At 35.8% G+C, this 25,811-nt stretch overlaps 3 protein-coding genes across 11 annotated transcripts; all 3 read right to left on the bottom strand.

Moving 5' to 3' along the window:
* Positions 1 to 1,031: 1,031 nt before the first annotated feature.
* Positions 1,032 to 8,089, bottom strand: LOC122305339 (putative E3 ubiquitin-protein ligase XBAT34). Its single transcript, XM_043117771.1, has 9 exons — positions 7,720 to 8,089; positions 7,131 to 7,245; positions 6,722 to 6,802; positions 6,515 to 6,603; positions 6,249 to 6,340; positions 5,927 to 6,008; positions 3,997 to 4,099; positions 2,717 to 2,802; positions 1,032 to 1,995 (listed from the first exon to the last, which is right to left on the bottom strand). The coding sequence occupies exons 1-9, from the start codon at positions 7,840 to 7,842 to the stop codon at positions 1,258 to 1,260; spliced, it is 1,509 nt and encodes a 502-aa protein (XP_042973705.1). The 5' UTR covers positions 7,843 to 8,089; the 3' UTR covers positions 1,032 to 1,257.
* Positions 8,090 to 8,843: 754 nt separating this feature from the next.
* Positions 8,844 to 11,593, bottom strand: LOC122305337 (rho-N domain-containing protein 1, chloroplastic). Its single transcript, XM_043117760.1, has 2 exons — positions 11,377 to 11,593; positions 8,844 to 10,200 (listed from the first exon to the last, which is right to left on the bottom strand). Exons 1-2 carry the CDS (start codon positions 11,414 to 11,416, stop codon positions 9,056 to 9,058), a joined length of 1,185 nt encoding a protein of 394 aa, XP_042973694.1. The 5' UTR covers positions 11,417 to 11,593; the 3' UTR covers positions 8,844 to 9,055.
* A 950-nt stretch (positions 11,594 to 12,543) lies between these two features.
* Positions 12,544 to 18,785, bottom strand: LOC122305338. Of its 9 annotated transcripts, none has more exons than XM_043117763.1 (6): positions 18,585 to 18,785; positions 17,604 to 17,776; positions 15,263 to 15,446; positions 13,376 to 13,485; positions 13,163 to 13,275; positions 12,544 to 13,058 (listed from the first exon to the last, which is right to left on the bottom strand). In XM_043117763.1, exons 1-5 carry the CDS (start codon positions 18,669 to 18,671, stop codon positions 13,194 to 13,196), a joined length of 636 nt encoding a protein of 211 aa, XP_042973697.1. In that variant the 5' UTR covers positions 18,672 to 18,785; the 3' UTR covers positions 12,544 to 13,058; positions 13,163 to 13,193. The 9 variants fall into 9 exon arrangements, with proteins under 9 accessions (XP_042973697.1, XP_042973698.1, XP_042973696.1 ...); XM_043117764.1 differs by having other exon boundaries at positions 12,544 to 13,019; XM_043117762.1 differs by having other exon boundaries at positions 13,167 to 13,275.
* Positions 18,786 to 25,811: the final 7,026 nt, after the last annotated feature.

Raw genomic sequence — 25,811 nt, 5'->3', positions numbered from 1 at the left:
TTTAAGCAATGCTGCCAGTGCCAGGAAAGGACAGATTCATAAAAGAGTATGTACCCCGCGTGGGGGTGGGGAGAGAGAGGATAGAGAGAAGGAAAGGACTTTTGTTGTCTAAAATCAGTGACTCACACTCAAGCTTTCAGTTAAGCTTTGCCAGCTGGGTAAAGTTATGAGCAGTAAAAAATGCAGTACAACACGATCACATTGGTGAACTGTTAATGTTTTATGCAAGTGTCGTAGTAGCAAGTTACGACAAGTTGGAGATTTTCGTGGATTCTATGAAGCATGCCATGTGCTGGTTTCACCCTCTCTTTTCAGATAAATGGAAGAGTAGGGTCATTGATGTTGGTACCCGTGGGCCCTGTCGCTGTGTATTGGCATCATCAAATGTTTCAGGACACATTTTTGGCATCGATCGAAGGTGCCAGACTTACCTGGAATGTCACCCAACTTCAATCGGCACGTCACAATTAAGAAAACTCATTAAAAACACGTAATTGATTCATTAACTATGCATCAACCCCAGTTTCTCTTAGAATCGACTTCTTTAATGTTCGACGCCAAGGCTGCTCTCATACAAGGACTTGGTGTTCTTTACCAACTGATAAAACTGGGTATTGTTGCTGCAGTGTATCTTGCCTAGCGAAGCGGCTGTTACTGCTCCTTCTTGGCTGGCTGTCCATTTGACTGCTGCATGCATTAAGCCATTCTTGGTTGTAAAATGCATCTAATGAGAGCTTTTTAAAGTTGTGTAGTGTTATAGTGCATTATAGAGTTTGTAGTGCTCTATTGTGTGTGTGGCAGTTGGTACCAAGTAGTTGATCAGGTGTTCACGAGTTTATTGGTCATAAGCACGTAATGCTCTGCAATTTTCTCTGGCATCTGATGTATATTGATTTATAACTTCATGTACAGGACTTTTGGCTAGTGAAATCTTATTTAGGCAGATTTATGGATGTAACTTCCTCGTCTTCTACTCCATGGATTACACACCACCGATAGCATAGGTACTTGTCAGACTGCTAGTCTATATATACTCTGTAATTGCAGTAACATTGAAAAAACAGCGTTTCCAGAATAGTTCCATAAAAGGAAAGGGCAGTTCCCCTTGCGAACTGTACATCACAAAAATGCAGGGTTGCAATATGTGCATTTATGTTCAAAACCCCATTAAATGAATGTCACAAGCTCATGGATAAAAAAATATATTAATGTCAAAATCTTAAAACAATCCCAGCTCCATAATAATATGTTAACTTATCAGACAGCATAAAGCCTCACAACCTGCTTTATCTTAGATCGGCATACAGGGCAAACACCTTTCTTGGCCTTGATCTCAACCAAACAGGACATGCAACCAGCCATATGACCACAGGGAATGCATGCTCCCTCTACTGGAGCTTCCCAACATATGATACACGAGGAAGAACTGCCTTTATCTTTCACATCATTTGTTACAGAATCCCCATCCTCTCTGGCTGGAACAGACCAGTCCACTGGGCTGAAATCAATGGATGGATAGTGAATTGGCCCTTCGTCCAAACACTCCTTGGGAATAGGAGGAGCAGATGGAACTGAAGCTGAAGAATCGGATGTAGAAACACCACTGTTTGTGGGAGCAAGAGGAGAAACATTACCGCTGGTTCGCCCATGTTGAGTTGTATTGCCAACCGTCCCAGAAGCAGGCAAATCCCATCCATTGTAATCTTCTTTTGAAGGCTCATCCATCCTCTCATTGCTACTTACATTTATTTTTGCGGTTCCTACAGCAGGGCCCCACCCATTGTGACTAGCATTCACAGTAGAATCTCCCCAACCATTTGTGTCAATTGATTCAAAGCTCTGGTGAGCATTTGGAGGAAGTGGGGGTCTCTCCATGGCAGTAGACTGGATGGAGGCATTCATTCCCACAGCCAACTCAACAGCTTCTGCAGAAGTTTGAGGTGCAGCTTCTAGAGTTGAGGTTTGAGTATTGTCAAGCACTGGGGGAGGCATAACCTGAAAAGCAGAGACATTAAACGGCAATGTTGTGGGTTTTTTATGCTCTAATTTGATTTGGCTAAGGATGAATCAGAAGAAAAGGAGATTATTAAGATGCTCAAGGTTCCTTCCCCAGCTACTTTTATGCTACAACTCACTTCCTTCACTCTCCTAAATATCCATTTACAGTCTTAATCACACAAAAAATAATAGTATAACTTCTAATTCTTTATTTGGGTGGAGCCAAGCTTGATGAGCAGAAATTTCTTTGGGGCTGTGCTTAGGCAAACCTGCACCCCGCCCAATTGACTGATTCATAACTAACTCATCATTCATCCTGATGTAAAAGTAGCTACTGTTGTTATGCAAGCAGATTGTCCCATAAATAAACCAACAGCATATTCCAGTATTCAAACTAATTTGTCCTTAATGTGTTTCGGAACAAGATTTTTAAAATGTACTCCATAGGGCATTGCAATGTTTCAACTTGGTTAAACAAGAGCCCAAAAGAAATGGCCATATTTATTGTACCATCAAGACAAGTTACAGTTAATAAGTCATCATGTTACTGAAGAATACACTGCAAACATTCTATTGTGAACCGGAACATGGCTTCCATCACTATAAGCAGTCATCCATACCAACAAATTTAGAAATCCATACAACTATCATGCATGAAATGCGACAACTTGTAACTTGAAGCAGAACTACATTCTGTGAATACTTTTTAATAGTGTACCTGAGAAATTCCTACGCACACATTATGTAACTGTCGAAGTTGCTGTTTATCACCCTCAATGGCGGATGCAAGCTTATACCGAGTTTCTGATAAGAAATACGTGATTAGTAGACAGAAACAGCTCAGCAAGACAGCAAGACATTAAATATACACCATTATTTTTTTTTTTTTAAAGAGAGTAAAATGGTGTTCAGTAAAACATGCTCTTCCTCCATTTTAAATAGGTGATCTTTATTTCTCAGATTAAAAAAATGGTCAGTTGCAGTTTCAACTCCAGATGAACTAGGAGATCCACCTCAAACAAGTAAACACCCAGAATTAAAAAAGAATAAAGCATTTGGCAAACATAGTATGACTTGTTGATAAACATTTTACATGCTTATTCATCACTTTCTTTACCAATAAAAAAAAAAAAAGTTCACATGCTTATAACTTCTAACTTCAATGAAGAGCATAAAGTATGTCTTTGTAATAACACTTTGGCATTATTGAGCGGGCCCAAAAAAAAAACAATCAGAGTACCAAAATCAGTAGTTAGACACGTAACCTAAGAAAGGTACGTGACCTAAGATATTCTCCCTGCACTAGATAGACAACAGGATGCAGCATTGTTTTGCTTCAGTTCCATATTTTCATTGTCAAATATATCATAAATTGGCAGTAGAGATAATGACTTACAAGAGGCATAAACCCAGAATGCAAAATTTATAAGAAACACAATGAGATGGGTGCATTCGAAAAAAATGCACTATCCAAATTTAAAGAGAGAGAGAGAGAGAGAGAGAGAGAGAGAGAGAGAGAGAGAGCAGGAAAACAGATAATTTGGGTGTCTGTGTCCACCACAAAAGCACATTCTGGGGACAAGCTGATATGATCGATAGAGAAAAACAATATGGAGTAATTTGATAAATGCAGCAGATGCTTCAACTACGTAGGACCTTAAAGAGAAGTGATGTGTAGACAAAACTTCACGCCTACTTAAAAGGGAAGATTCCAACAGCACGAGACGTGTCTACTTAAAAGGAATGATTCCAACAGCTCCAACAAATGACTAAATAGACCTCAAAAACTCCATACATGCCTTGCTTAGATGTTTCAGAAATAAGGATCACTACATATCCCCACACGAACTTTTGACCAAGATATAATGATAATAGTAATTGTGCCATGAATACCTCATGACAACTAGACATTTATTGGTGATTAATCATCTATAAATCAAAAGCCATCAATTAGAAGATTATATATCAAGAAATAATAATTTCACTGGCAAGAATTACTGGAAAACTGATCAACTATAGTTAAAGCTGGATCCTTTTGATGAAAAACAGGTTCCTCAATTCTGGCCTTCCAAAGAGCAATAACTGAACGAGGCTGCACATCCTGTTCATTGATCAAAATCACAGTTTATATGAAGCACAAAAAAATAGCAGGATATGATAGTGAAAAACAACTTTTTTGAAGTACAAACTTTCAAATGCACAAATAAAGGAGTAGGCAATGAAAGAGTACGGGTCCATTTGGCAACACAATTATTCTCAAGTATTCTCGGATATTTCATTCCCAAACATCACTCAAACACAAAACACATTTTCAATTTCAAAACTTCATCTTGTTCATCTAATCATTACAACTTTCCCAAACTCCCAAAAAAACACACAAAAAAAATTACTTTTTCAAATTTCAAAAAAAAATTATATTCAAACAATTTTTTAACTTTATAAAATTTTTATTCAACTTTTTCTCTCTCCTTCCCAAAACCCAATAAAACATCTTAACTCAAATCATTTCACTATTATTCACAAATATAATGAGATATTCTAAGTATCCAAACAGGCCCTAAAACAGTTAACATATCTTGAAGTACAAATTATAAGTAATACTACTTCGAATCTTAGAGGAATTACTCTATGAGTTCAGCTGGTAGCAAGAAGTATTTTTGGCCGCTACTCTAGTAGCTCAACAAATTTTAGTTGATTCTCCCCCCAAAAATAGGGGAAAAAGGATGCAGCACAATGATGGGTATAAAACCCAAATTCTGTTCATGTGGGCAACGCCGCAGAGCCAGAGAACCACATGAATAAGGGAGAAATTTATTGTTGCGGCAACGATTATCATTCATCCACCAGCCAATACCAGGAACTTGGTTTGCAGCTGTGGCAACTCCAAATGCAGAAATTTGGAAACAATGGCAAATTTAAGAAGTGCTTTGAATCCTTATTATGAGGAAAAACCATGACCCAACCAGGTTTACAATCCATTAAATTAGCAAATCATGGACAGAAATGTTGCATTGGCATTCAGACATACAGTGTCTAAAGAGCGAATACTAATTAAACATACAGAGAACTAACTTTTAATTAAGTGAAATTTCTTAGCAGACAGGTTTTTGCATTAAGCTCTGTATGTATACAGCACCAGATCATCCAGTAGGGTTCTGCAGTATAAAATGATTTACTAAACAAAACTCTCCATAATTGACATAAGAACGGCACAAAGAGGTTAACAAAGATTTTATTTTATTATTTTTTTTTCGGGGGATGGGGGGGGTGAAGGCAATAAGACAGGAAGGCTTCTTATGGGATTTTGCCCATGGAATATGTTTATAAGTTCCTGCAGAAAGAAGCCAGCCAGATTCACATAGAGTGTCTTCTATTATAACAATCATCTTGACTGACTGACCGACCGATTAACTTAAGAGACCAAGCATATACAAAAGAAAGGAAGGCCAAAACACATCCATTAGGTTGTGCATCCACACACACCCCACGCCTTTCTACCCAAGGTTTATCTTTTTGCTGAGGTGTTAATCAAGAATAATTTCTAGAATCCTTGAAACAAACTGAGTATATGCCAAGGTCCTTTGGACCAGATGGTATAAGACCTGGTCTCCAATAGGACAACCAAGTTCTAACCCCCTCCCCGTATCAAGAAAAAAAAAAAAACTGAATCTATGAACATCTATGCTAAGGTTGGGTAGGGATGCCAGCATGTATCAACCAGGGTCATACAACTCATAACATACTATTCCTTTCTATGATATCATAGATAGATACCAGCTGGCAGTCTTATGCATTTTTTTTCCCATAATCCAATTTCATAATAGGTAATGACAGCCAAAAGAAAGATAAATGCTCCCATCAAACAAAGAAATTAGAATCACAAAAGTATAAAGCCATAAATAACTTCACCGACTATGTTCTGTCATACTTGCAAAGTAGGATATATCATGAGCTCCATTTTGAGAGGCATTGTAGAATTACTGGAACCAAAAGGTATAACAACCACCCAACTGCATGCAATGAACTCATATTAGCAACCATAAACATATATAGGGATCTTTTCCAATTTACTTATTAAAGAAACATATTTTAACAATAAAATTCTTAAATTCCCTTTGGGAAAAATGGTAGATTTTGTATCTATAAGTAGCATTTGTGTGGTCTCAAAAGTGCATGATAGAAAATGATATCCTTAAAAAGAGCATTATAGAAATTGCAGTGAAAATAGAGAACGTGAATACTATACAGACATTGTTCTTGATAACAGTTTAGGTGCTAATGCTTCAAGAAAGCTTGGACCATAAAATTCCCGCAACCAGCCAGAGAAATGGCAGACATGATTCTGAAAAGCAACAAACAAAGAGTACAACTTTGAACAAATTAGACCACAAAGAGAGAGAGAGAGAGAGAGAGAGAGAGAGAGAGAGAGAGAGAGAGAGAGAGAGAGAGAGAGAGAGAGAGAGAGAGAGAGAGAGAGCTTTTAAGTAATTGTGACTTTTAAATTTCTCACACACACCTCAATTGCACGAACAACATTAGTGTGCCCTTTTACTCTGGCAACATCAAGTGGAGTTTGACAATCATCATTCCTCACCAGGGCATTTGCTGCAACAGTTATTAATAAACTAGTCCTTTAGATGTAGCAAAATAAATATCACGCTAATAAATGATATCAGCTTGTTGCAGCAACGAAGCCCATCCACATTAATATAATAAAACAAACCTCCATGGGAAAGAAGTAACTTAACAGACTGTTCCAAGCCTTTTTTTGCTGCATGATGTAAAGGAGTACCTGCATGAGCCCCTGCCAAAAATGAAACAAATCAGAAAGCAATCAAGCAGATACAATTAATCTTTCCTGTTCATGGTATTTCTATTATTCAAAGTGCCATACAACTTTTGTAACTGTTTTATCATGATTATCTTGTTGTTTCAGTTGTTATGTTTTTGTAATAATTAGTAACTTGGTGTAAGAACATGAAGTAAATTAAACACGAATAACTTTGTGTATGTTATGTAACAAGATATACGTCTGACTTCAACTATAACTAGTTGCCAATTGGTGCAACTACCCCATTTGCAACATAATAGCCAACGATTCAGTGGAGAACGAAAGACTTTCACAGGCATACCAGGACGATAAGCATTGACGTTGGCACCCAATTCAATAAGAGTTTTGGCAACATGAATCAGTTCGGGATTCATGCATGCCACAATGAGGGGGGTCTTTCCTTCTCTGTCAATCCACTGTACAAAAATCAAATTGTCAAAAAGTTCTCCATAAACACGCATAGAGCAACCACATACAGCTTAAAGCAAAAGAATCAAGTTTTAGAATTAACACGAAGAAGTGTTTCTGTTAGAAAACCAGTACAATCATTGTTTCAATCACGAAGATACAGTCCCAAGTTATTTTCTTAACAGAATCGATGACTATAACAAAGACCCAAGATGACAGGATACCCTGACTTGATCAATTCACCATAGTTTGTTTGAACTTGTACCAAAAAATGTCGTTTATAGTCATTCGTACTTAATTCTCAATGACCAGATTGATTTTTCCACTGCCAGAAAAATCAATAACCATGTGAAAGCCCATTATGCTAACCGCTATTCCCAAACTTATCAGAAATGAAGAATAAGATGTAGATGGTTGAACTTAAAGATGTTAAAAATAAACGAATTGGAAGGGGTGAGGAAGAGGAGCATCGTTGGCTTTACCTCAAGGCTAGCACCTTCCCTGCAAAGAGCTTTGATGGCTTCCACGTTTCCAGTGCTGACCAGTTCATAGAGCAACTCCGCTCTGGGTCGTTGTTGGCTCATGGAATTTAGGCTTTGGCCCATAATTCAAGACTCCAAAAAGAAATGATGTAACAAGAGAGAAAAACAGAGAGAGCAACAGAAAATCTGAAGCCAAAAGGAAGCAGAAGAATCCACAGGAGAGCAAAATCTGTTAATTCTCTGAATTGTAAATGGGTTTTTGATAACACACTCGCTCAACGGTTTTTCAGAAATTTAGCAGTGAAGAGAAGTCCTGGGTTGCTTCAGAGGAGGTTTTCGATATTTCTTGAACGTTTTGGATTTTCGAAGAACAATGCTGCGCCTCATATAATTTTCTCAAAAATTAATTATTTTTAAACAATTCTATTTAAAAAAATTTATATTGATGTGAAAAGTTTATACAATGTACAAACCATATTAAAAATGAGATTTTTAAATAAGTTTTCTCTTTAAAAATACTACTCACTCACGTGACAAATATTGATGGATTTGGGCAAGACAAGAATTTTTTATTTTAGATAAAAATTTAAAATATTATTTTTTAATATCATCATTATTTTAAAATTTAAAAAATAACTTAAAATTTAAAAAAATTAAATTATTTATTATATTCTATATAAAAATTTAAAAAAGTTATTCCGATAAAATAAAATAAGAATATAATTTTATATCTCATTCTACCTGTCAAACATGTCCTAAAAAGAACATTTCCCAGTGCTTATTATTTGTATTTGTGTGTGTGTATATATATATATATATTTAATAGCCATCAGATTGAAAGCACAGGGCCAAGGCTTCAAAACTCTTCATGGTTCATTCAAAACAACGACAATTATCAATAGAAAAAATATATATGCTGATTTCCTTTTCGGCGCTCTATTATAAACATGGAGAACCAAGAGCTGTATTAATTATTTCCTCCATGGTATTACGAATTAGCAAGCAAAACAGATCAACTTTGTCGCCAAAGATGCTGAAAAATGCAATTGCTAATCAAAGTCAGAAACTTTACCCTATGAATTCGATGCATTTTAACCAAAAAGTAACATGACGAGAGACAACAATGAACAATCTCAACATGGACATCAATAGCTCATATCCAAAAAGACATAGGAAATGGAGAAAGGAAAAGATTCAGAACTCGCCATAGTCATTGAAGCCCTCGGGAGGGTTTGAACAGAAGTACAAAACAAACTGATCATAAGTGTCTACTACTAAAACAAACCTAAAAACGAAGAAACGCTATCATGTTTTTGCTTCAGTCATACATCATGGATCATACCAAACTCCCACTTAGCAATTCCACAAGCTCACTCTTCTTCATCTTTGAATACCCTCTTAGACCAAGAGACTTTGCAAGTGCCCTCAATTCTGGTAGCTTCAATGCACTCAAATCCCCATGCACATTTTTCGGCTGCAAAACTCCATTCTCATCATTAAAAGGTTCGTCAGCATCTGAACTCTCACCTTCAGACAAATTGGCAAGTCCACTATCTAGAAAAGTGGCCTTTGGCTTGGATTCAGGCTCAAGCGCTAGATCCGGCTCTGTCTCTGGCTCTGCTTCCAACGCTTGTTCCAACTCTTGTTCAGGCTTTAGACCATTCTCAATTCGATTCTCATCTCCCTTCTCACTTGAATTCACATGTGGCATGGTATTGATGGTTTCCGCACCAGAATAAATAGGCTGGTATTTAACACGAGGGATAGGAGACTTGCGTTGGAAATTTGACACAGGCCTACCTAAGAAAGTGCCATTATGTTCTTGGGCCTCATCCTTCAGACTGTTATTTGAATTATAGTAGATTCTACTTTTTCTTCCATTGTAGGAGTCATTTTGCACTTGCTGGTCCAACATGAGATCTTTGTTGCTGCCATTACTTCTGCTGTTTCTCTTGCTTTGCTCTACAGAGTGTTTCCTTAATAACTTAAGGAGGGAATCTACAGTGTCACTCTCTTTGCCTTGCACTTTCGAGGTTTCAATCTTCTTTTCTACTTTGCTTGCAGCTCTCTCTCGAAGCTGTGCCTGAACCTTCCTGAACAGCTCAACTATCTCCTTCTCCCTAGGTCCAGGGGCTGCAGTTGCATGGAACTTTGGGGTATTGGAGAGGGAGAGTAATGGTCCATTTTTCGGTGATAACGCATCAGATTCATTGAGGTTATCAAAGCTCTCTCTCTCTTCATTTTGCCTGTGCCTGTTTCTGGAGAAGCCATGCCTGTTTTGCCTTGAGAAGTCTGGATTTCTCCTATGACCACTAGAACTTGCTTTGCAGACTAAAGCTGCTCCCTTAGAAGCATCTTTCTGTGATCCAATTTTGACCTGTGAATGGAATCTATAGTCAGCACGAGAAGAAGAAGATACAGTGGTTGCTCTTCCAGAAACTCCTGAACAAGGAAGACAGCTGCCTTCCACCACTCCACAACCTGCAAGAAACCCAAGATTTATTTCTAAAGAAACCAATAATCACAGTGAAAATTTTTCATTTTTCTTTTTAACTTATAACACACATCAACACTAAGCCATCAGATGTGACTCCCACATAAAATAGAAATATTCAAAATTAAATCATTTAAATACCACATAAAAGGCTGATGGTGCTTTTTGCATCTATGCATTTTTTTAAACATGCTGATTAAAGCAGGGAAAAAGCACAATAATAAAGTTTGGCCCAGCACACAATGCATGCTGCAAGAGGACCAAACTAAAATAACCAACACTACATAAGGACATTGAATTCTTAAACACTAACCAACTGTTTCTGAAACATTTATTATTTGAAAGCATGAGCATCCAAGTTTGAGTTATTAACTTACCACACCCATAGATTTAGTGATCTTAAATCAATGGAAATAACTGACTTCTTATTAGCAAGTTTAAATATCAACTAATCGGAAAGCAACCTTAGACTCTAGTGTCTGCACTGTACATGATGTAAGTGGCATATATTTTTTATAACTAGAGAAGAGGCCCCTGACTATAAACTGTACAAAAATGAATTTAAACTTAAGAATGTTAATCCAAAAGGCTGACCTTATATGTAGATTCATGCTTATAGTAAACCCCCCTGGTAGTTTACAATTTATCCAACAAAAATTAAAACAAAACTTTTAAACAATCAATAAATGCAACAGTACAAGTGCCTTACCCATGCACTAACATTATATCATAGTTAACCAAATTCAAGAATGAAATCATTTCAACAAACAGATAGCGGACAACACAAAATCCACAACGGCGGTACAAATGATTTGTTCATTTCCAATAAATTTTCCTAGTGTATTACGCCAAACATGTCCACTCTCCTAGACCCCTTTCACGGCAACAACCAACATTCACATACACATACACATAAACAAAAGCGATTAAAAAAAAAAAAAAAAAGGAAAAATCTTAGTAACCAATCACCATAAGAACACCCATTTAAAAGAAGTGTTGAAATTTCAACAAAAAAAAAAAAAAAAGAAGATAAAACTGGGAGACACCCAGAACCGAGTTTTTTTTTTTTTCTTTCTTTGTCCCACCGTTCCTGAAGAACGAAACAGAACAGAAGAAGCACAAAAGGAAAGTGGGAGCTGGAGAATAATAAAGAAGACAAGTACCTGGGACGTTCTTGGCGATGAGGTGGCTTGCTTGAAACATTGCTCGTACAGGGAGTGCTTGGCTGGAGTAAGTTCAATGGTAGTTCAGTTTTGCATGTTACGCAGTCAGAGGTTTTCTCTGAGTAGGGGCTATATTGTTTGCAAAATTATATAGCCATTGATAAGGGACTTGTTGGGTAATATACGGTTCTCGTAGGGGCAAGAGTGGGTGAAGGGAGGAGTGACTTCACTGACTTGTTATAAATTCAAGGCGTCTGTGGATCGGGCTAGTTTCGAGTTGGGTCATTTGACCCGAATCACCGTATGTCTCTCTTTCTTAGATACAACTTGAAATTTGAATTTATTATTTAAATCATAGTAATTGATATGATAATTTAAGCAATTTTTTATGTCAATTATTTAATTAAAAAATATAAATTAAAATAATTGAAAATGACAAAATATAAGATAAAAACATCATTTTCCTCCATTATTTTTTTTTTCCTAATCTTTTTAGTTTCAACAACTTCCCACATCATTTTTTTATTTTATTTTTTATTTTTTGTATTCATATCATAAACTTGATCCACATCATTTATTTGATGATGAAACAAGATTTATTTAAGACAAATATTAGGTACTTGAAAGGAAAAAAAATTAAAAAATTAAAAATTATCTAATTATAATCTTGGTTTACTGTATACATATGTTGAATGGTGCACATGTCAATACATCTTACTTGCCATTTTGCCCACTGAAACACACATGCACTAAGAGATTTATGTATTACATATGCCTTTTTGTATATAGAAGAATGGTATTCTTACACCATAATAACACATCAGATCTTCATGTCTTTTTGTATTTATTACATTTTTTGTATGCATTTGATGGAATAGAAATAAAGCGATCGGCATTGCGTTGTTGTAATAGAAAATGAGTTCACCGGCAGAAAAAATAAATACTAGATGAACATACATGCGACCACATTTTGGGAAAAGACCATGTAACAAAGTCTTGTCGTTGCAAACGGGATCAAACCAGCAAGCTAGGTGGTACTCAGTTTTAGGGTCTTTCAACGTCCTGAACCTTTTATCTGCTTTCCAGAGTCATGACTCATGAAAGCTGACCTTAGAATGGATATATCGATTTCAAATGTCGATAATTAATTAGGAAAAGAAAATCACATTTGGTGAAAATGCTAAGCATGATCTTTGAATGAGATTGACAATCTAAGCCATTAGAACATGAAAATACAGGCAGTGTAAGTGTATTATTACACTTCTATTGCAGAGCAAAAGGAAAAATAAAGACTGCCCTGTCTCAATCCCAGTGGTTTGTAGAGCATAACAATTAAAAAGCATGTTAAAGCACGTCCAAGGATGGTAGGCAGGCGGGGCGAAAAATAGGAACAGCTTTCAGAATTAGATGTTACATTCAAAGCTTGGCGCAAGCTCAAAGGTAATTAAAGGCAAGCCATGAGTTCTAAAATAAGCATCCAGAACTGCAACAGATGGATTCCTTTTCCGTTTCGCTCTTTTGGCTAGTTTTTAACACTACCATACTTTTTGAAAACAAGCTAAATATAGATTAACCTCAATTCAGAGCAGGCCGCATCATATGCTCCAGTTGGAAAGAATGACCAGATTACCCGATTAGCACACCTGGTCACGGATAACCATGAATATGCCAACCTCCCGTTGCTGACAATGCAAAATCCATTCTTTTATTTCTCACTCGCAGTTCAAACAGGAAAGAAAAGGTAAACCAATTGTGACAAAGGGAAGGGAGGAAAAGAATTACATACACACCAAGTCGGTGCATTTTGTGGGCATAGTTTACGCTTTGTGGTTTTTTGCCATCTCATCGACATCCAGTTCAACTTCCAACACTGGTAAATCCTTTCTCATACTGAAATGACTGGTGGAGGAAGCCAAAAATTTCAATCATCACCAGCACTTTTATAATATAAGAAGAAAACTGAGTCAAGTAAAATGAACTGTGAACTTGAGCAGCTCACCTGTTCTGCACAGGGCCATGATCCACAGCTGTTCGCAAAGAATATATTACCCTGCCAGCAATGTCTGTCATGGAAACTGGACCAAAGGTTCGACTGTCATTCACTTCCTGCTATTAGAGTGAAAAAAGAAAATAAATTATCCATTCATGCTGAGCATAACAAATGATCCTTGGGTAAGATTCTCACAACGGAAAACTTGAAGAAAAGGAGGGTGATCATCGTAGATTGGTGTTGCATGTGTAGGAAAGGGGGGAATCCGTAGACCATCTTTTACTACACTATGAGGTAGCTCGAGGATTATGGAATGAGATATTGAGTAGACTAGATTTGGGCTGGGTAATGTCGGAGACAATGGTGGCGGTGTTAGCTAGTTGGACAGATTTGAGAGGCATTCAACAGATCAAGGCTATGTGGAAGATGATCCCCATTTGTATAATGTGGTGTGTATGGCAAGAGCGTAATGAACGAACCTTTGAGGACAAAGAGAGATCTATGGAGGAACTAAAAGCTTTCTTTTTTAGAACTCTTTGTACATGGGCCACTGCAGTTAATCTTAATGGCCAAAATTTACATGATTTTCTTGTATCTATTGAGCCTACGTAGTAGGGCATTCATTGTACCGAACAAGGCTTTTGCCTATTCTTTTCATTAATATACTTTGATTTTACTTATAAAAAAAAAAAAAAAAAAAAACAAATGATCCTAGCCACTCCAAGCATACTTTTTCTAAATTATTGAGAAAGAAAATGGAAAGAGAGATAATAAAGAAAAGAGGAATGCATAACTGCATTTGTATGATTAAGAATGCTGCCAGATGGGTAGCATTAGGGCTGGGTCCAGAGGCAGAAAGTTTTTTTTATTGGCACCAAGTGTTCGAGAACAAAGTCCCAAATAATCCTGGGGGTGCGCAGGCCCTCGGCAAGGAGTCTCCTGCAAGTGCACCTTGGGTAATTCAAGGGGAAGTTCCCTAGTCCAATGGCACTTAGAAATTGTTTGCACCCAAGAGAATTCGAACCAACAAATTGAAGAAAAAGCAAGAGAAGACACCAAAACCTCCAGTTCCTATGAGCTTGTAGGCATGTGTAAAATCATAAGACTACGAAAGCAGAATATTAAATACTAAGTACTTCTCTTGCCTTAGATTCATGTTTCAGTGAACTTTTGTTTTTTTGATAAGATGTTTCTGTGAACTTTTGTAATCAGCTAAAGAATTAGATGCCTCCAAAAATTGTGTATATTATTATTAAAAAAAAAAACTTGTAGAATTTAAATCGTGAACTAATTGATAGTACTTTTATGAAACCTGTCCCATAAGCCTACTTATGAAGTTCCAAGAAGAAGGATTAGATTGGATCTCTGAGATTTCCTGATGGAAAGTTCAGCATCAGAACAGTCCCAGAGCGCAGTATGTACTGCAGTATGTAGAGCAGATACAATAATAGGTTTCCTTAAGGTCCTAATATAAATCTTCTACGATTCCAAATAACTAAAAGCTAATCCTGTAACCTTGCTTGCTGGATGAAAACTGTGCTTCTGTGGCAAGACCAGCAGACAGCAACTAGGCTTACAAATTGCTCCCATTTAAATCATTATTTTTCTTCAAGTAATTAGCATGTTTGAGAGGATTATAACCCCTTCCCCAAATACCCACCCCGTACCATCCAAAAGGAGAGAAAAAGGTTAAAATTAAAATTTTGAAAGAAGAGAACTGAAAATTTGATATGTAGAATTACATGTTAATAATTCACTAAATGCTTCGAAGCATGGTGATTTCTCTCAGAAGATTAGCTTTCCAATATGCATACCGTGTATAAAGAGAAGTGGGGTAGTCCGGTAAACAAACAAGAACTCAATTATCAGATTATTAAATAAGAAAGTCCCATCTACCTTGGGCTTTAAGTTTTCATTATCAGCCAACACCCAGCACTGGTCCTTTTCAAGAACAAAGGGCTCATCTTTTTCATCTTTAGAGACCATTTCATACCCTTCAATAGCAGCCAATCTTCTGACTATATAGTTATCTGAGTTCTGGGGGTCCTTCAACACCACAACATCTCCAACAAAAACACGCCTGCCAAAGCAACACACATGCTGTAAATCAGATTTTAAGTCCACAGAAGATATGAAGAAACTAGACAACAAATAAGATATCAAAGAAAATAACTATAATGTCAAAATGATCCCTCAAGTGTGGAAACAAAGGGTGGCAGCATGGTGGAACCGAAATAAAGGCTTAGATTATTTTTTTATTACAAGGTCGTACACATATGATATTTGTTAATATAAAGTACATTATGTGCAAGGAAGCATTATCGGAAAACCTTATCCAAACTATTCGACTCAACAATGTAAATTTTGCTTCCTTACCAATGGATTACAAGTTTATTATCATAACCCTTGTCCATGACAATCCACATTATCATTGGAAACTTTGCATTTGCTACAAAGAATCACTGTGACAAGATCATCCTTTGTCAAACACTCTGACAAAAAGAACATCTGAACCTGGTTTGGATAAAAAATTTCAATTACATTCTCTCCATTCCAGTTGGCAAGCCTGTCAACTTCATAGGGCTTCATCAACAAGCTAATCCAGCGAACTGGTGACAGTTTCCATTACAAAAAATAAATAAATAACTGGTGACTGCCCCTATTGTTTGTCAGTGTGAATACTCTGCTTGAAAAACAAAGATTTTCACACGTTCAAGGAGATAAATCCAAAAGTATCATCCAAAGCTTATTGTAATTGACAACAACTCTCCCAATAACTAAAATAAAATTCTCATCACTTTCCATTTATATTCACAGAACTTTTAAACAACATTTCGGAGTTCTGTGTCTCATGTATTTTGCAGATCACTGGGACAATAAACTGTTTGGGCAAGAGAAGCAGGTTTCCATTCACTCATACATGTGGACAATCCACAAGTCTCCAGGGAAATATTATCAAGTTCAAATATATATGCCATTTCCATATTGATTATCCTGCTAAGGTGAGCAGCATTATAGGATGGGCACCTCTCTCGAAATTCCCAACACAGTGTTTGCAGAACACAAAAACAAAATATTAAAATGGGACCAAAAAATCAAAATACTCTTTTGGGTGAGTAAGAAAAGAAAATTCTTCACAGTTCCAAATAGGGTCACGTTTGAATTCTATAAATGTGATAGTGCTGGCCAAAATTACTGTCATATAAAAGACTCGTTCCTCTAGTAAGTACGGCAATACAGGTTTCAATTGATTTATTTTATGCATTTTTTTATTTTTTGGCATAGGGTGTCCAGAACAAAGTCCCGACTAATTCAGAGACAATACTGGTGGTTATCTTAAGGCTTACACTCACTCCATTTTTCATCATGTGCATAAATTGTTTGAAGCACAAGAAAACCATTCTGCATTTAATCAAGAACATATAAGCATACAAGATTTGCAATCATGTTAAAACTGTTCAATTCCAAGCATATCTAAAGTCATAGGACAAACCATACCCATAAACTCAATTACTTGATGTTCCAAGTGAATCAAGAAGGATAAATGTGACGATAAACATCAAGAAAAAATGCGATATAGTCAAGTTATTTTCTAATTGGTTTTTCTTTTCTTTCTACAATTTTGATGGGGGAAAGCCTCATCCAGAGTTTCTAACCCACACAAAGTTGTATAAAACAAACAGATCTAGGCCTGATTGGGTACATCTTTGGCAAAAAAAAAATGACAATTCCCGCCTCCCCAAAACAAAACAAAAAAAAAAAACCCCAAAACCCTCACGAAAGAATAAGAGGGAGAAAATGTGAACTATAATCACATCATTCAAATGAGATGAAACAAAATGTGATGGAGATCTCTAAACTTGTAATTGAATTCAACTGAAAGTTCTTATAATGGTATGTTCAACAAATATCCTTCTAAACGCTTGAGTAACTTGAAAGAAGACATTGGAGAAATATATTACGACCAGATTATTGAAGTGGAGAACCCACATTCTGAACCCCACATCCACTCGAAATGCCACGTATGAAAGTAACCCAAGTGATCAACACCTCAGCAGAGTAGTTGCATCCATTTAGATGCGTAGTATGATAACATTACAAGTCATGACACAAGGATCATTCGGATTTTGACTGAATTATATACTTGATCAAGACAATGGTTAAAATACAACAACCACAGCAATATAAAATTTTAACTGAAAAAAGTGTTCCCTTTAATAAAAAGAAAGGTAATTACGTTGGATCTGTAGCTGGTAATTTCCGGACGAGAAGAGTTCCCCCTTGTGCACCTATAGTAGGGGCCATTTCCTCTCCCTTATTCCAGTGCATGTATGTTAACTTTCCCTGAAATAGATTCTTCCAAACGGCATTGCCTACTTCTTTGTCTGTTATTTGACCTCTTTTATAGCTCTGCATCATATTGCAGATATGGTCAGAAAAGTATATAATGGAAACAGTTTTATGAACAAAATCCAGTGCTTTATGAACAGGAGAATGAATCTTAATTTTCTATCAAAAGTGAAACGTCACTTTTTCTTTTCTTTTTTTTATAAGTAAAAGTGAAACGTCACTTTGCATTGAAGAAATTTACCCAGAACATGAAAAGAAAGTCAGAAACCCATTAGGTAAACTAAGCATTACTTAACGAAGCATCTCTCTATGCAGAAGCTCGTATCAATTTTGTGACACTACAGTTGTAAGATTCAGACTGCACAAATTGATTCACACCATTGCTATCAGAAGCTATAAAAAAACTGCTTTTATATAACAGAAAATCTCAAGACGATATTTTTGAGAGCTCAAGTGAATTCAATGCTCCTTAACAGAGGACACAGAGCGCCCCAAGCTCGTTCGCAGATCCAAGAACCAATTTTGCTACCGAGGTCCTAAAAACGTTGTCAGGATTACACAATGATGCAAACCTCGAATATCATGCCTTGACTTTCAGAGCAAACTAAAATTAAGGTGCTAACCGTCACCTTCTTTCTTCCATTATAGATTGCTTTGACTAACAATTCTTCGATATAAACATTCAAATTTAGGAAATCCGAAACACAATGAAAGCTAAAATGACTATTCGCGCATATCCCAGAAAACCCATTTTCTATTCAGAAAAAACCCCGCAAAGAAACCAGGTGATAACAAATTAGGGATTCCAATAAGAGGAATCAATCAAAATCAACAAAACCGATAAGCGAAATCACATGCAAAAAAGCACCGTGAAGGGAGGGACCTTCCAGCTGAGAGAGACGGAGTACTCGAGCTTGTGGGCTATGTAACGGAACCACGTCGATAGGGAAACCATCGCAAACGGGGAGACAAAAAGTTGCTGCTATCGTTGTTGTTCTTGTCTCCTACGTTTTTGAACTGTAGTTGCAGTTTCAGTGATTACCAAACCCCTAAATTTTATTTTTTTTTATTTTTATTTTTTTTATTTCAGTCTCATCCATTTTTATGGCTTCACCTAAACTTTTCGGTTTTTTATTATTGAATCCATTGTTATAGAATATTTGATCATCATCCCAACCCATCACACATCTTTTTTTTTTAATTTGATTTTATTCTTATTAAATTTATTAAATTTTCTATTCATCAACCATATATCACATATTTAATAAAAAATATATATAATATATGCTGTGTAAAGATAATAAATATAATTTTTCTTGTTATAAATATCCTACTATGAGTTTTTTTTTCCTTAAATAAAAGAATAATAGTCTATACTTATCTAATTCTCAATTTTTTTTCCTAACGAAAATATTAGAAATTCGGTCCTTCTTTCACCCTTTATTCTAATTTTCTTTTAAATAAATAATACTTACAATCGTGAATATATAAATATTATGTAATTATTTTTAAAAAAATAAATATTTACAAGATTAATATGAAAATAAATTAATTTTATTATTTTTTAAAATTATTACACGACACTTATGTTCTACACGACTATATATAGTATTATTCAAAATTATTATATTTTGATGTGCCATTTTTCTTTTTTTTAGTTTAAGTGGATAATACAAATATTTTATTTCTTTAAGAAAACACAATATCAATCGGCAGTTTAAAAAATAAATGTTGAGTGGAAACTTACAAGATTTTTCAGCATAAGCGATATTGATAATTTGAAGAGAACTTCACATGTTGTTGAGTTGAGGATTGGTACGAGACACGTGATCTCTCCCTTCAAAGTAGCCAACTTTTAGTACAACAATAATGATCCATTGAATAATGGTGCGTCGAAATGTAATCTCTGTTATAGAACTATCGAAAAGGAAAAAGAGAGATAGATTTATTATAAAACTTTCTAAAAAGAGAGAGATAGAACTCAGAGAAGTTATGAAACTTATGAATTTCTTAAAAAATTCAACGATATATATAGGCGTACAAAGGGAACTATGCTAGCTTACTATGCAGTATTATGCTGACATTATGCACTGTGCATATGTCGGCCACTTACTATGCCAGTTACTATGCAGTACTATGCTGACACTATGCACTGTGCATTATGTCGGCCATTCACTATGCCAGTTACTATGTTGACACTATGCACTGTGCATATATCGGCTAGCTCAAGGTGGTCATACAATTTATTTTACAACAATGTTATTTTACAACACTCCCCCTTTGGATGACCACATATAATGAATATGCCTCGTTAAAACCTTGCCAAGGAAAAACCCTGTGAGAAAAAAACCAATGGCGAAGGAAAAAGAGTACAATATTCATGTGTATCGTATAATGCTTTAAGATTGCCTCATTAAAACCTTGCAAAGGAAAACCCAGTGGGATAAAACCTTAGCGAAGGAAAAAGAGTACAATCAGTATAAGTCTTCAAGACATTACTCCCCCTGAAAAGTGCATGATAAAAGGTCTTCAAGTCTCCGCATTCCAATGTTCTGCACAATCTTCTTAAATGTTGCAGTTGGTAATGCTTTTGTGAATAAATCTGCCAGATTATCACTTGATCGCATCTGCCTGATTTTAATTTCACCTTTCTCTTGAAGTTCATGAGTATAAAAGAATTTAGGTGAAATATGTTTGGTTCTATCACCTTTGATATATCCTCCTCTAATTTGAGTAATACAAGCAGCATTATCTTCGTATAAAGTTGTTGGGCTATCATTAATCACTGGAAGGCCACACTTTTCTTGAATATGTTGGATCATTGATCTTAGTCAAATACATTCTCGACTTGTTTCATGAATTGCAATGATCTCTGAGTGATTTGAAGAGGTAGCAGATAATGTTTGTTTGACAGATCTCCATGATATAGCAGAATTTCCATAAGTAAATACATATCCAGTTTGAGATCTACCTCTGTGTGGATCTGAAAGATAACCTGCATCTGCATATCCAACTAATTGTGGATTTGAACCATGTTGATAAAATAATTCCATATCAACCGTACCTCGAAGGTATCGAATGATATGTTTAATGTCATTCCAATGTCTTCGAGTTGGTGCGGAACTATATCTTGCAAGTAAATTAACTGAAAATGCAATATCAGGCCGAGTGCAATTTGCAAGATACATCAGGGCTCCAATTGCACGGAGATAAGGTATTTCAGGACCAAGAATTTCTTCATTGTCTTCACAAGGACGAAATGGATCATTTTGCACATTAAGTGATCGAACATCCATTGGAGTACTCAGGGGATGAGATTTGTCCATGTAAAAGTGTTTCAAGACTTTCTCTGTATAATTTGACTGATGAATGAGAATTCCATTTGGCAAATGCTCGAGCTGCAGGCCGAGACAAAATTTCGTTTTGCCAAGATCCTTCATTTCAAATTCATTCTTTAAATATGTAGCGGTTCTTTTGATCTCTTCAGGAGTTCCAACAAGATTTAGATCATCAATATAAACCACAATAATAACAAATCCGGAGTCTGATTTCTTAATAAAAACACATGGGCATATTGGATTATTCTCAAATCCTTCTTTCAATAGATATTCGCTAAGGCGTTTATACCACATGCGTCCGGATTGTTTTAACCCATATAAAGATCTTTGAAGTTTAATAGAATACATACTTCTGGATGTACTCAGATTAGAAGCTTCAAGCATTTTATATCCTTCAGGGATTTTCATATATATGTCATGATCTAATGATCCATATAAATATGCAGTGACCACATCCATCAATTACATATTCAATCTTTTTATAACTGCCAAACTAATCAAATATCTGAATGTGATTGCATCCATAACAGGAGAGTATGTTTCCTCATAATCAATCCCTGGTTTCTGCAGGAAACCTTGTGCAACAAGTCATGCTTTATATCGCACAATTTCATTGCTTTCATTACGTTTACGTATAAATACCCATTTATATCCAACGGGCATTACACCCTTTGGTGTTTGTATAATTGGTCCAAAGACCTCTCGCTTTGCTAGCGAGTTTAATTCAGCTTCAATAGCTGATTTCCATTTTGGCCAGTCATTTCTACGTCGATATTCTTCGACAGTTCTTGGCTCAATTTCTTCATTACTTCTGGTAATGTCAAGAGCCATTTTATATGAAAATATGTTGTCGACAACAGTTTTATTTCTATTCAAAATTTCTCCTGTACTCATGAAATGTATCGAGATCTCGTTATTTTCAGGTACCTGTCCCTCTTCAAGGGAAGACATTTCATGAAATACCTCTTCAGGAGGTTCTTTCTCAGGAGATTTACTCTCTTCAGGAGCATCAATTACTCTTATGGCCTGTGTTAGTATGGACTCTTCAGGAGTACCAAATTCATTTTGTATTTTCCTCTTCCGAGGAATTTTGTCCTTAGCACCAATAGGCCGTCCACGCTTCAGGCGTATTTTAGATTCGCCTATTGCTATTTTGGCAACTTGTCCTTCAGGGACTGCAATCCTTGCTGGAACATTAACAGCAGGAATATATGATTTTACCACACCTTTAGTGTCAGTAAATACATCCGGTAATTGGTTTGCAACACTTTGCAAATGAATAATCTTTTGAACCTCTAGATTACATTCTTTTGTACGATGATCAAATTGGGAAAGAGTTTTATTTTCCCAAGTAATTTCCTGTCGTGCTTCAGGCACCGACTTCTCATTACCCAATATTGGAAAAATGGATTCGTCAAAATGACAATCCTCAAAACGTGCCTTAAACATATCCCCTGTAAGAGGCTCAAGGTATCTGATAATAGATGGAGAATCAAACCCAACATATATCCCAAATCTACGTTGAGGGTCCATCTTTGTACGTTGTGGAGGTGCAATTGGAACATATACAGTACATCCAAAAATACGAAGATGAGAAATATTTGGTTGCTGACCAAATGCAAGCTGTAATGGTGAATATTTGTGATATGCTGATGGCCTAACTCTAATTAATGATGCTGCATGAATTATAGCATGTCCCCAAGCAGAAATAGGAAGATTTGATTTCATGAGTAAAGGTCTAGCGATTAGCTGAAATCTTTTAATCAATGATTCAGCTAAACCATTTTGAGTGTGTGTGTGGGCAACTGGATGTTCAACATCTATTCCTATTGACATGCAATAATTATCAAAAGCTTGAGATGTAAATTCTCCTGCATTATCCAATCGAATAGTTTTAATTGGATAGTCAGGGAATTGTGCTCGTAGCTTAATTATTTGTGCAATAAGTTTAGCAAATGCAGCATTTCTAGTGGAAAGTAGACAAACATGTGACCATCGACTTGATGCATCAATTAAAACCATAAAATATCTGAACGGTCCACTTGATGGTTGAATAGGCCCACATATATCTCCATGAATCCTTTGTAAAAAAGATGGAGATTCAAAAACAACCTTTGAGATAGATGGTTTGATAATCAATTTACCTTGAGAACATGCAGAGCATGGATATTCATTGGGTAAGATAATCTTCTGATTCTTTAGGGGATGCCCATACGAATTATCAATTATTCGTCTCATCATTATTGATCCCGGATGTCCAAGGCGATCATGCCAAGTCATAAATATTTTGGGATCAATGCACTTCTGGTGCATTACAACATGTGATTCAATTATTCTTATTTTTGTATAATACAATCCAGATGAGAGGGCAGACAGTTTTTCTAATACGAGCTTCTGGCTCGAAATTATTTTAATAATGAGAAGATGCTCTTTATCGTCTTCGTTAATGGTTTCAATATGACAACCCTTACGACGTATATCTTTAAAACTTAATAAATTTCTTCTGGATTGTGAAGAAAATAGAGCATCATTAATACAAAATTTGGTGCCATTAGGCAACACAATATAAGCTCTTCCGGAGCCTTCAATTAGATTCGATGAACCGGAGATGGTATGAACATAGGCTTTACTCAATGTTAGATTTTGAAAATATTTTTTATCCTTAAGAATTGTGTGAGTTGTAGCACTGTCAGCCAGACATACATCTTTATTATTCATCTCGGAGATAGAAAGTTCATCAATAAGACTCATGATTCTACAAAATATATAAAACTTTCATTACTAAAAAAAAATTACAAAATAAAAATATTTTACAATAATATAAAGGAAATACATTAATTAAAAAGGAACACTTCCATGATCAACTCTACCACTAGAATCCTCAAAGAAATCAGAAACATCAAGACTTGTAATATCTTCTCCATCTATAGAATTTAAAGCATATGATGGTTCAGCAAAATTTGTTTCAAATTTCTTTATTTTTTCTTTTATGGAAGATTGGTATAAGTCAACCAAGTGCTTAGCTGTACGACAGGTACGAGACCAATGTCCAGTCATACCACATCTATGGCATTTATCTTCATATTTCTTTACAAATTTATTTTGAGGACCTTTGCCCTTTTCTGAGTTGAACCACTTCTGGTGGTACGGTGTATATCTATTATTTTCCCTTTTAGTGTGGTCACTTCTAAGACCTCCACTTCTATAGTTTTTCTTACCACGTCCACGCCCTCTTTTTCTTTGAAAAGATGCACCATTCGCTTCTGGGAATGATGTAAATCTAGTACCATTCACTTCAGGGAATGATATAGAACCAGTAGGACGTGACTGGTGATTTCTTAATAAAAGCTCATTATTTTGCTCAGCTAATAGAAAACAAGATATAAGTTCAGAATATTTCTTGAACTTTCGCTCTCGATACTGCTGCTGCAGGAGCACATTCGAGGCATGAAAAGTAGTATATGTCTTCTCTAACAAGTCATCATCAGTGACTTTTTCACCACATAATTTCAATAGCGAGCTAATTTTAAAGAGTGCAGAGTTATACTCACTAACACTCTTGAAGTCTTGCAACCTCAGGTGCATCCAATCATGACGAGCTTTTGGGAGGATTACAGTTTTCTGGTGTTCATATCTCTCCCTTAAATCATTCCACAAAATAAGTAGATCTTTCACCGTTAGATACTCAGTTTTTAATTCTTCATGAAGATGGTGCCGAAGGAAAATCAAGGGTCCTGCACGGACCCTTGATTTCCTTCTTTAATTGTATCTCCCAGGTTCATTGCATCCAGATGGATCTCAGCATCAAGGATCCAAGATAAATAATTTTTTCCAGAAATGTCAAGAGCAACAAATTCCAATTTTGTAAGATTTGACATTTTCTACATATATAAATCAGGAACATAAGTATGTTTAATATTTCATATTCATTTTGAAAACTACAAAAAATATATTGAAAGACTTACTTGAAGTAGAGGACTATTAGCTTCAAGATCGTTAGAACTCTCGTGCTGATAACGTGTTATAGAACTATCGAAAAGGAAAGAGAGAGATAGATTTATTATAAAACTTTCTAAAATGAGAGAGAGAGATAGAACTCAGAGAAGTTATGAAACTTATGAATTTCTTAAAGAATTCAACGATATATATATGTGTACAAAGGGAACTATGCTAGCTTACTATGCAGTACTATGCTGATACTATGCACTGTGCATATGTCGACCATTTACTATGCAGTACTATGCTGGCACTATGCACTGTGCATTATGTCGGCCATTCACTATGCCAGTTACTATGCAGTACTATGCTGGCACTATGCACTGTGCATATATCGGCTAGCTCAAGGTGGTCATATAATTTATTTTACAACAATATTATTTTACAACAATCTCATTATTTTTCGATTAATTTTATTGTGTTCGGTTACATCGATTGACACGTATTAAGTAACTTTAAGATGGAGATCAACATTTCTCACACTTTTAACTTGTTCACATTGTTTCGATAGTCCGGTCTCTCTTAAGTGGCGGTGTGATTCAAGGGAACTAGAGCTAATCCATGGTAATACGAGACGGTCAAAATCCATTGTCTCGCCCTCAATCGAAGGAATTGGACGGTGCTGAGAGGGAAAAAAAAATTAAAAAATTAAAAAAAAAAAAGGACGGTTGGACAATAATGAGAGGCGTTATTTGTTTTAAATAAAAGTTAAAAATTAAATATCATATTATTTTTATTTTAAAATTTAAAAGAGATGAATT

Source organism: Carya illinoinensis, chromosome 3 (genome assembly GCF_018687715.1).
Source record: "Carya illinoinensis cultivar Pawnee chromosome 3, C.illinoinensisPawnee_v1, whole genome shotgun sequence".
In the NCBI taxonomy this organism is placed as follows: Eukaryota; Viridiplantae; Streptophyta; class Magnoliopsida; order Fagales; family Juglandaceae; genus Carya; species Carya illinoinensis.
This window is presented reverse-complemented; position numbering and strand designations above follow the sequence as displayed.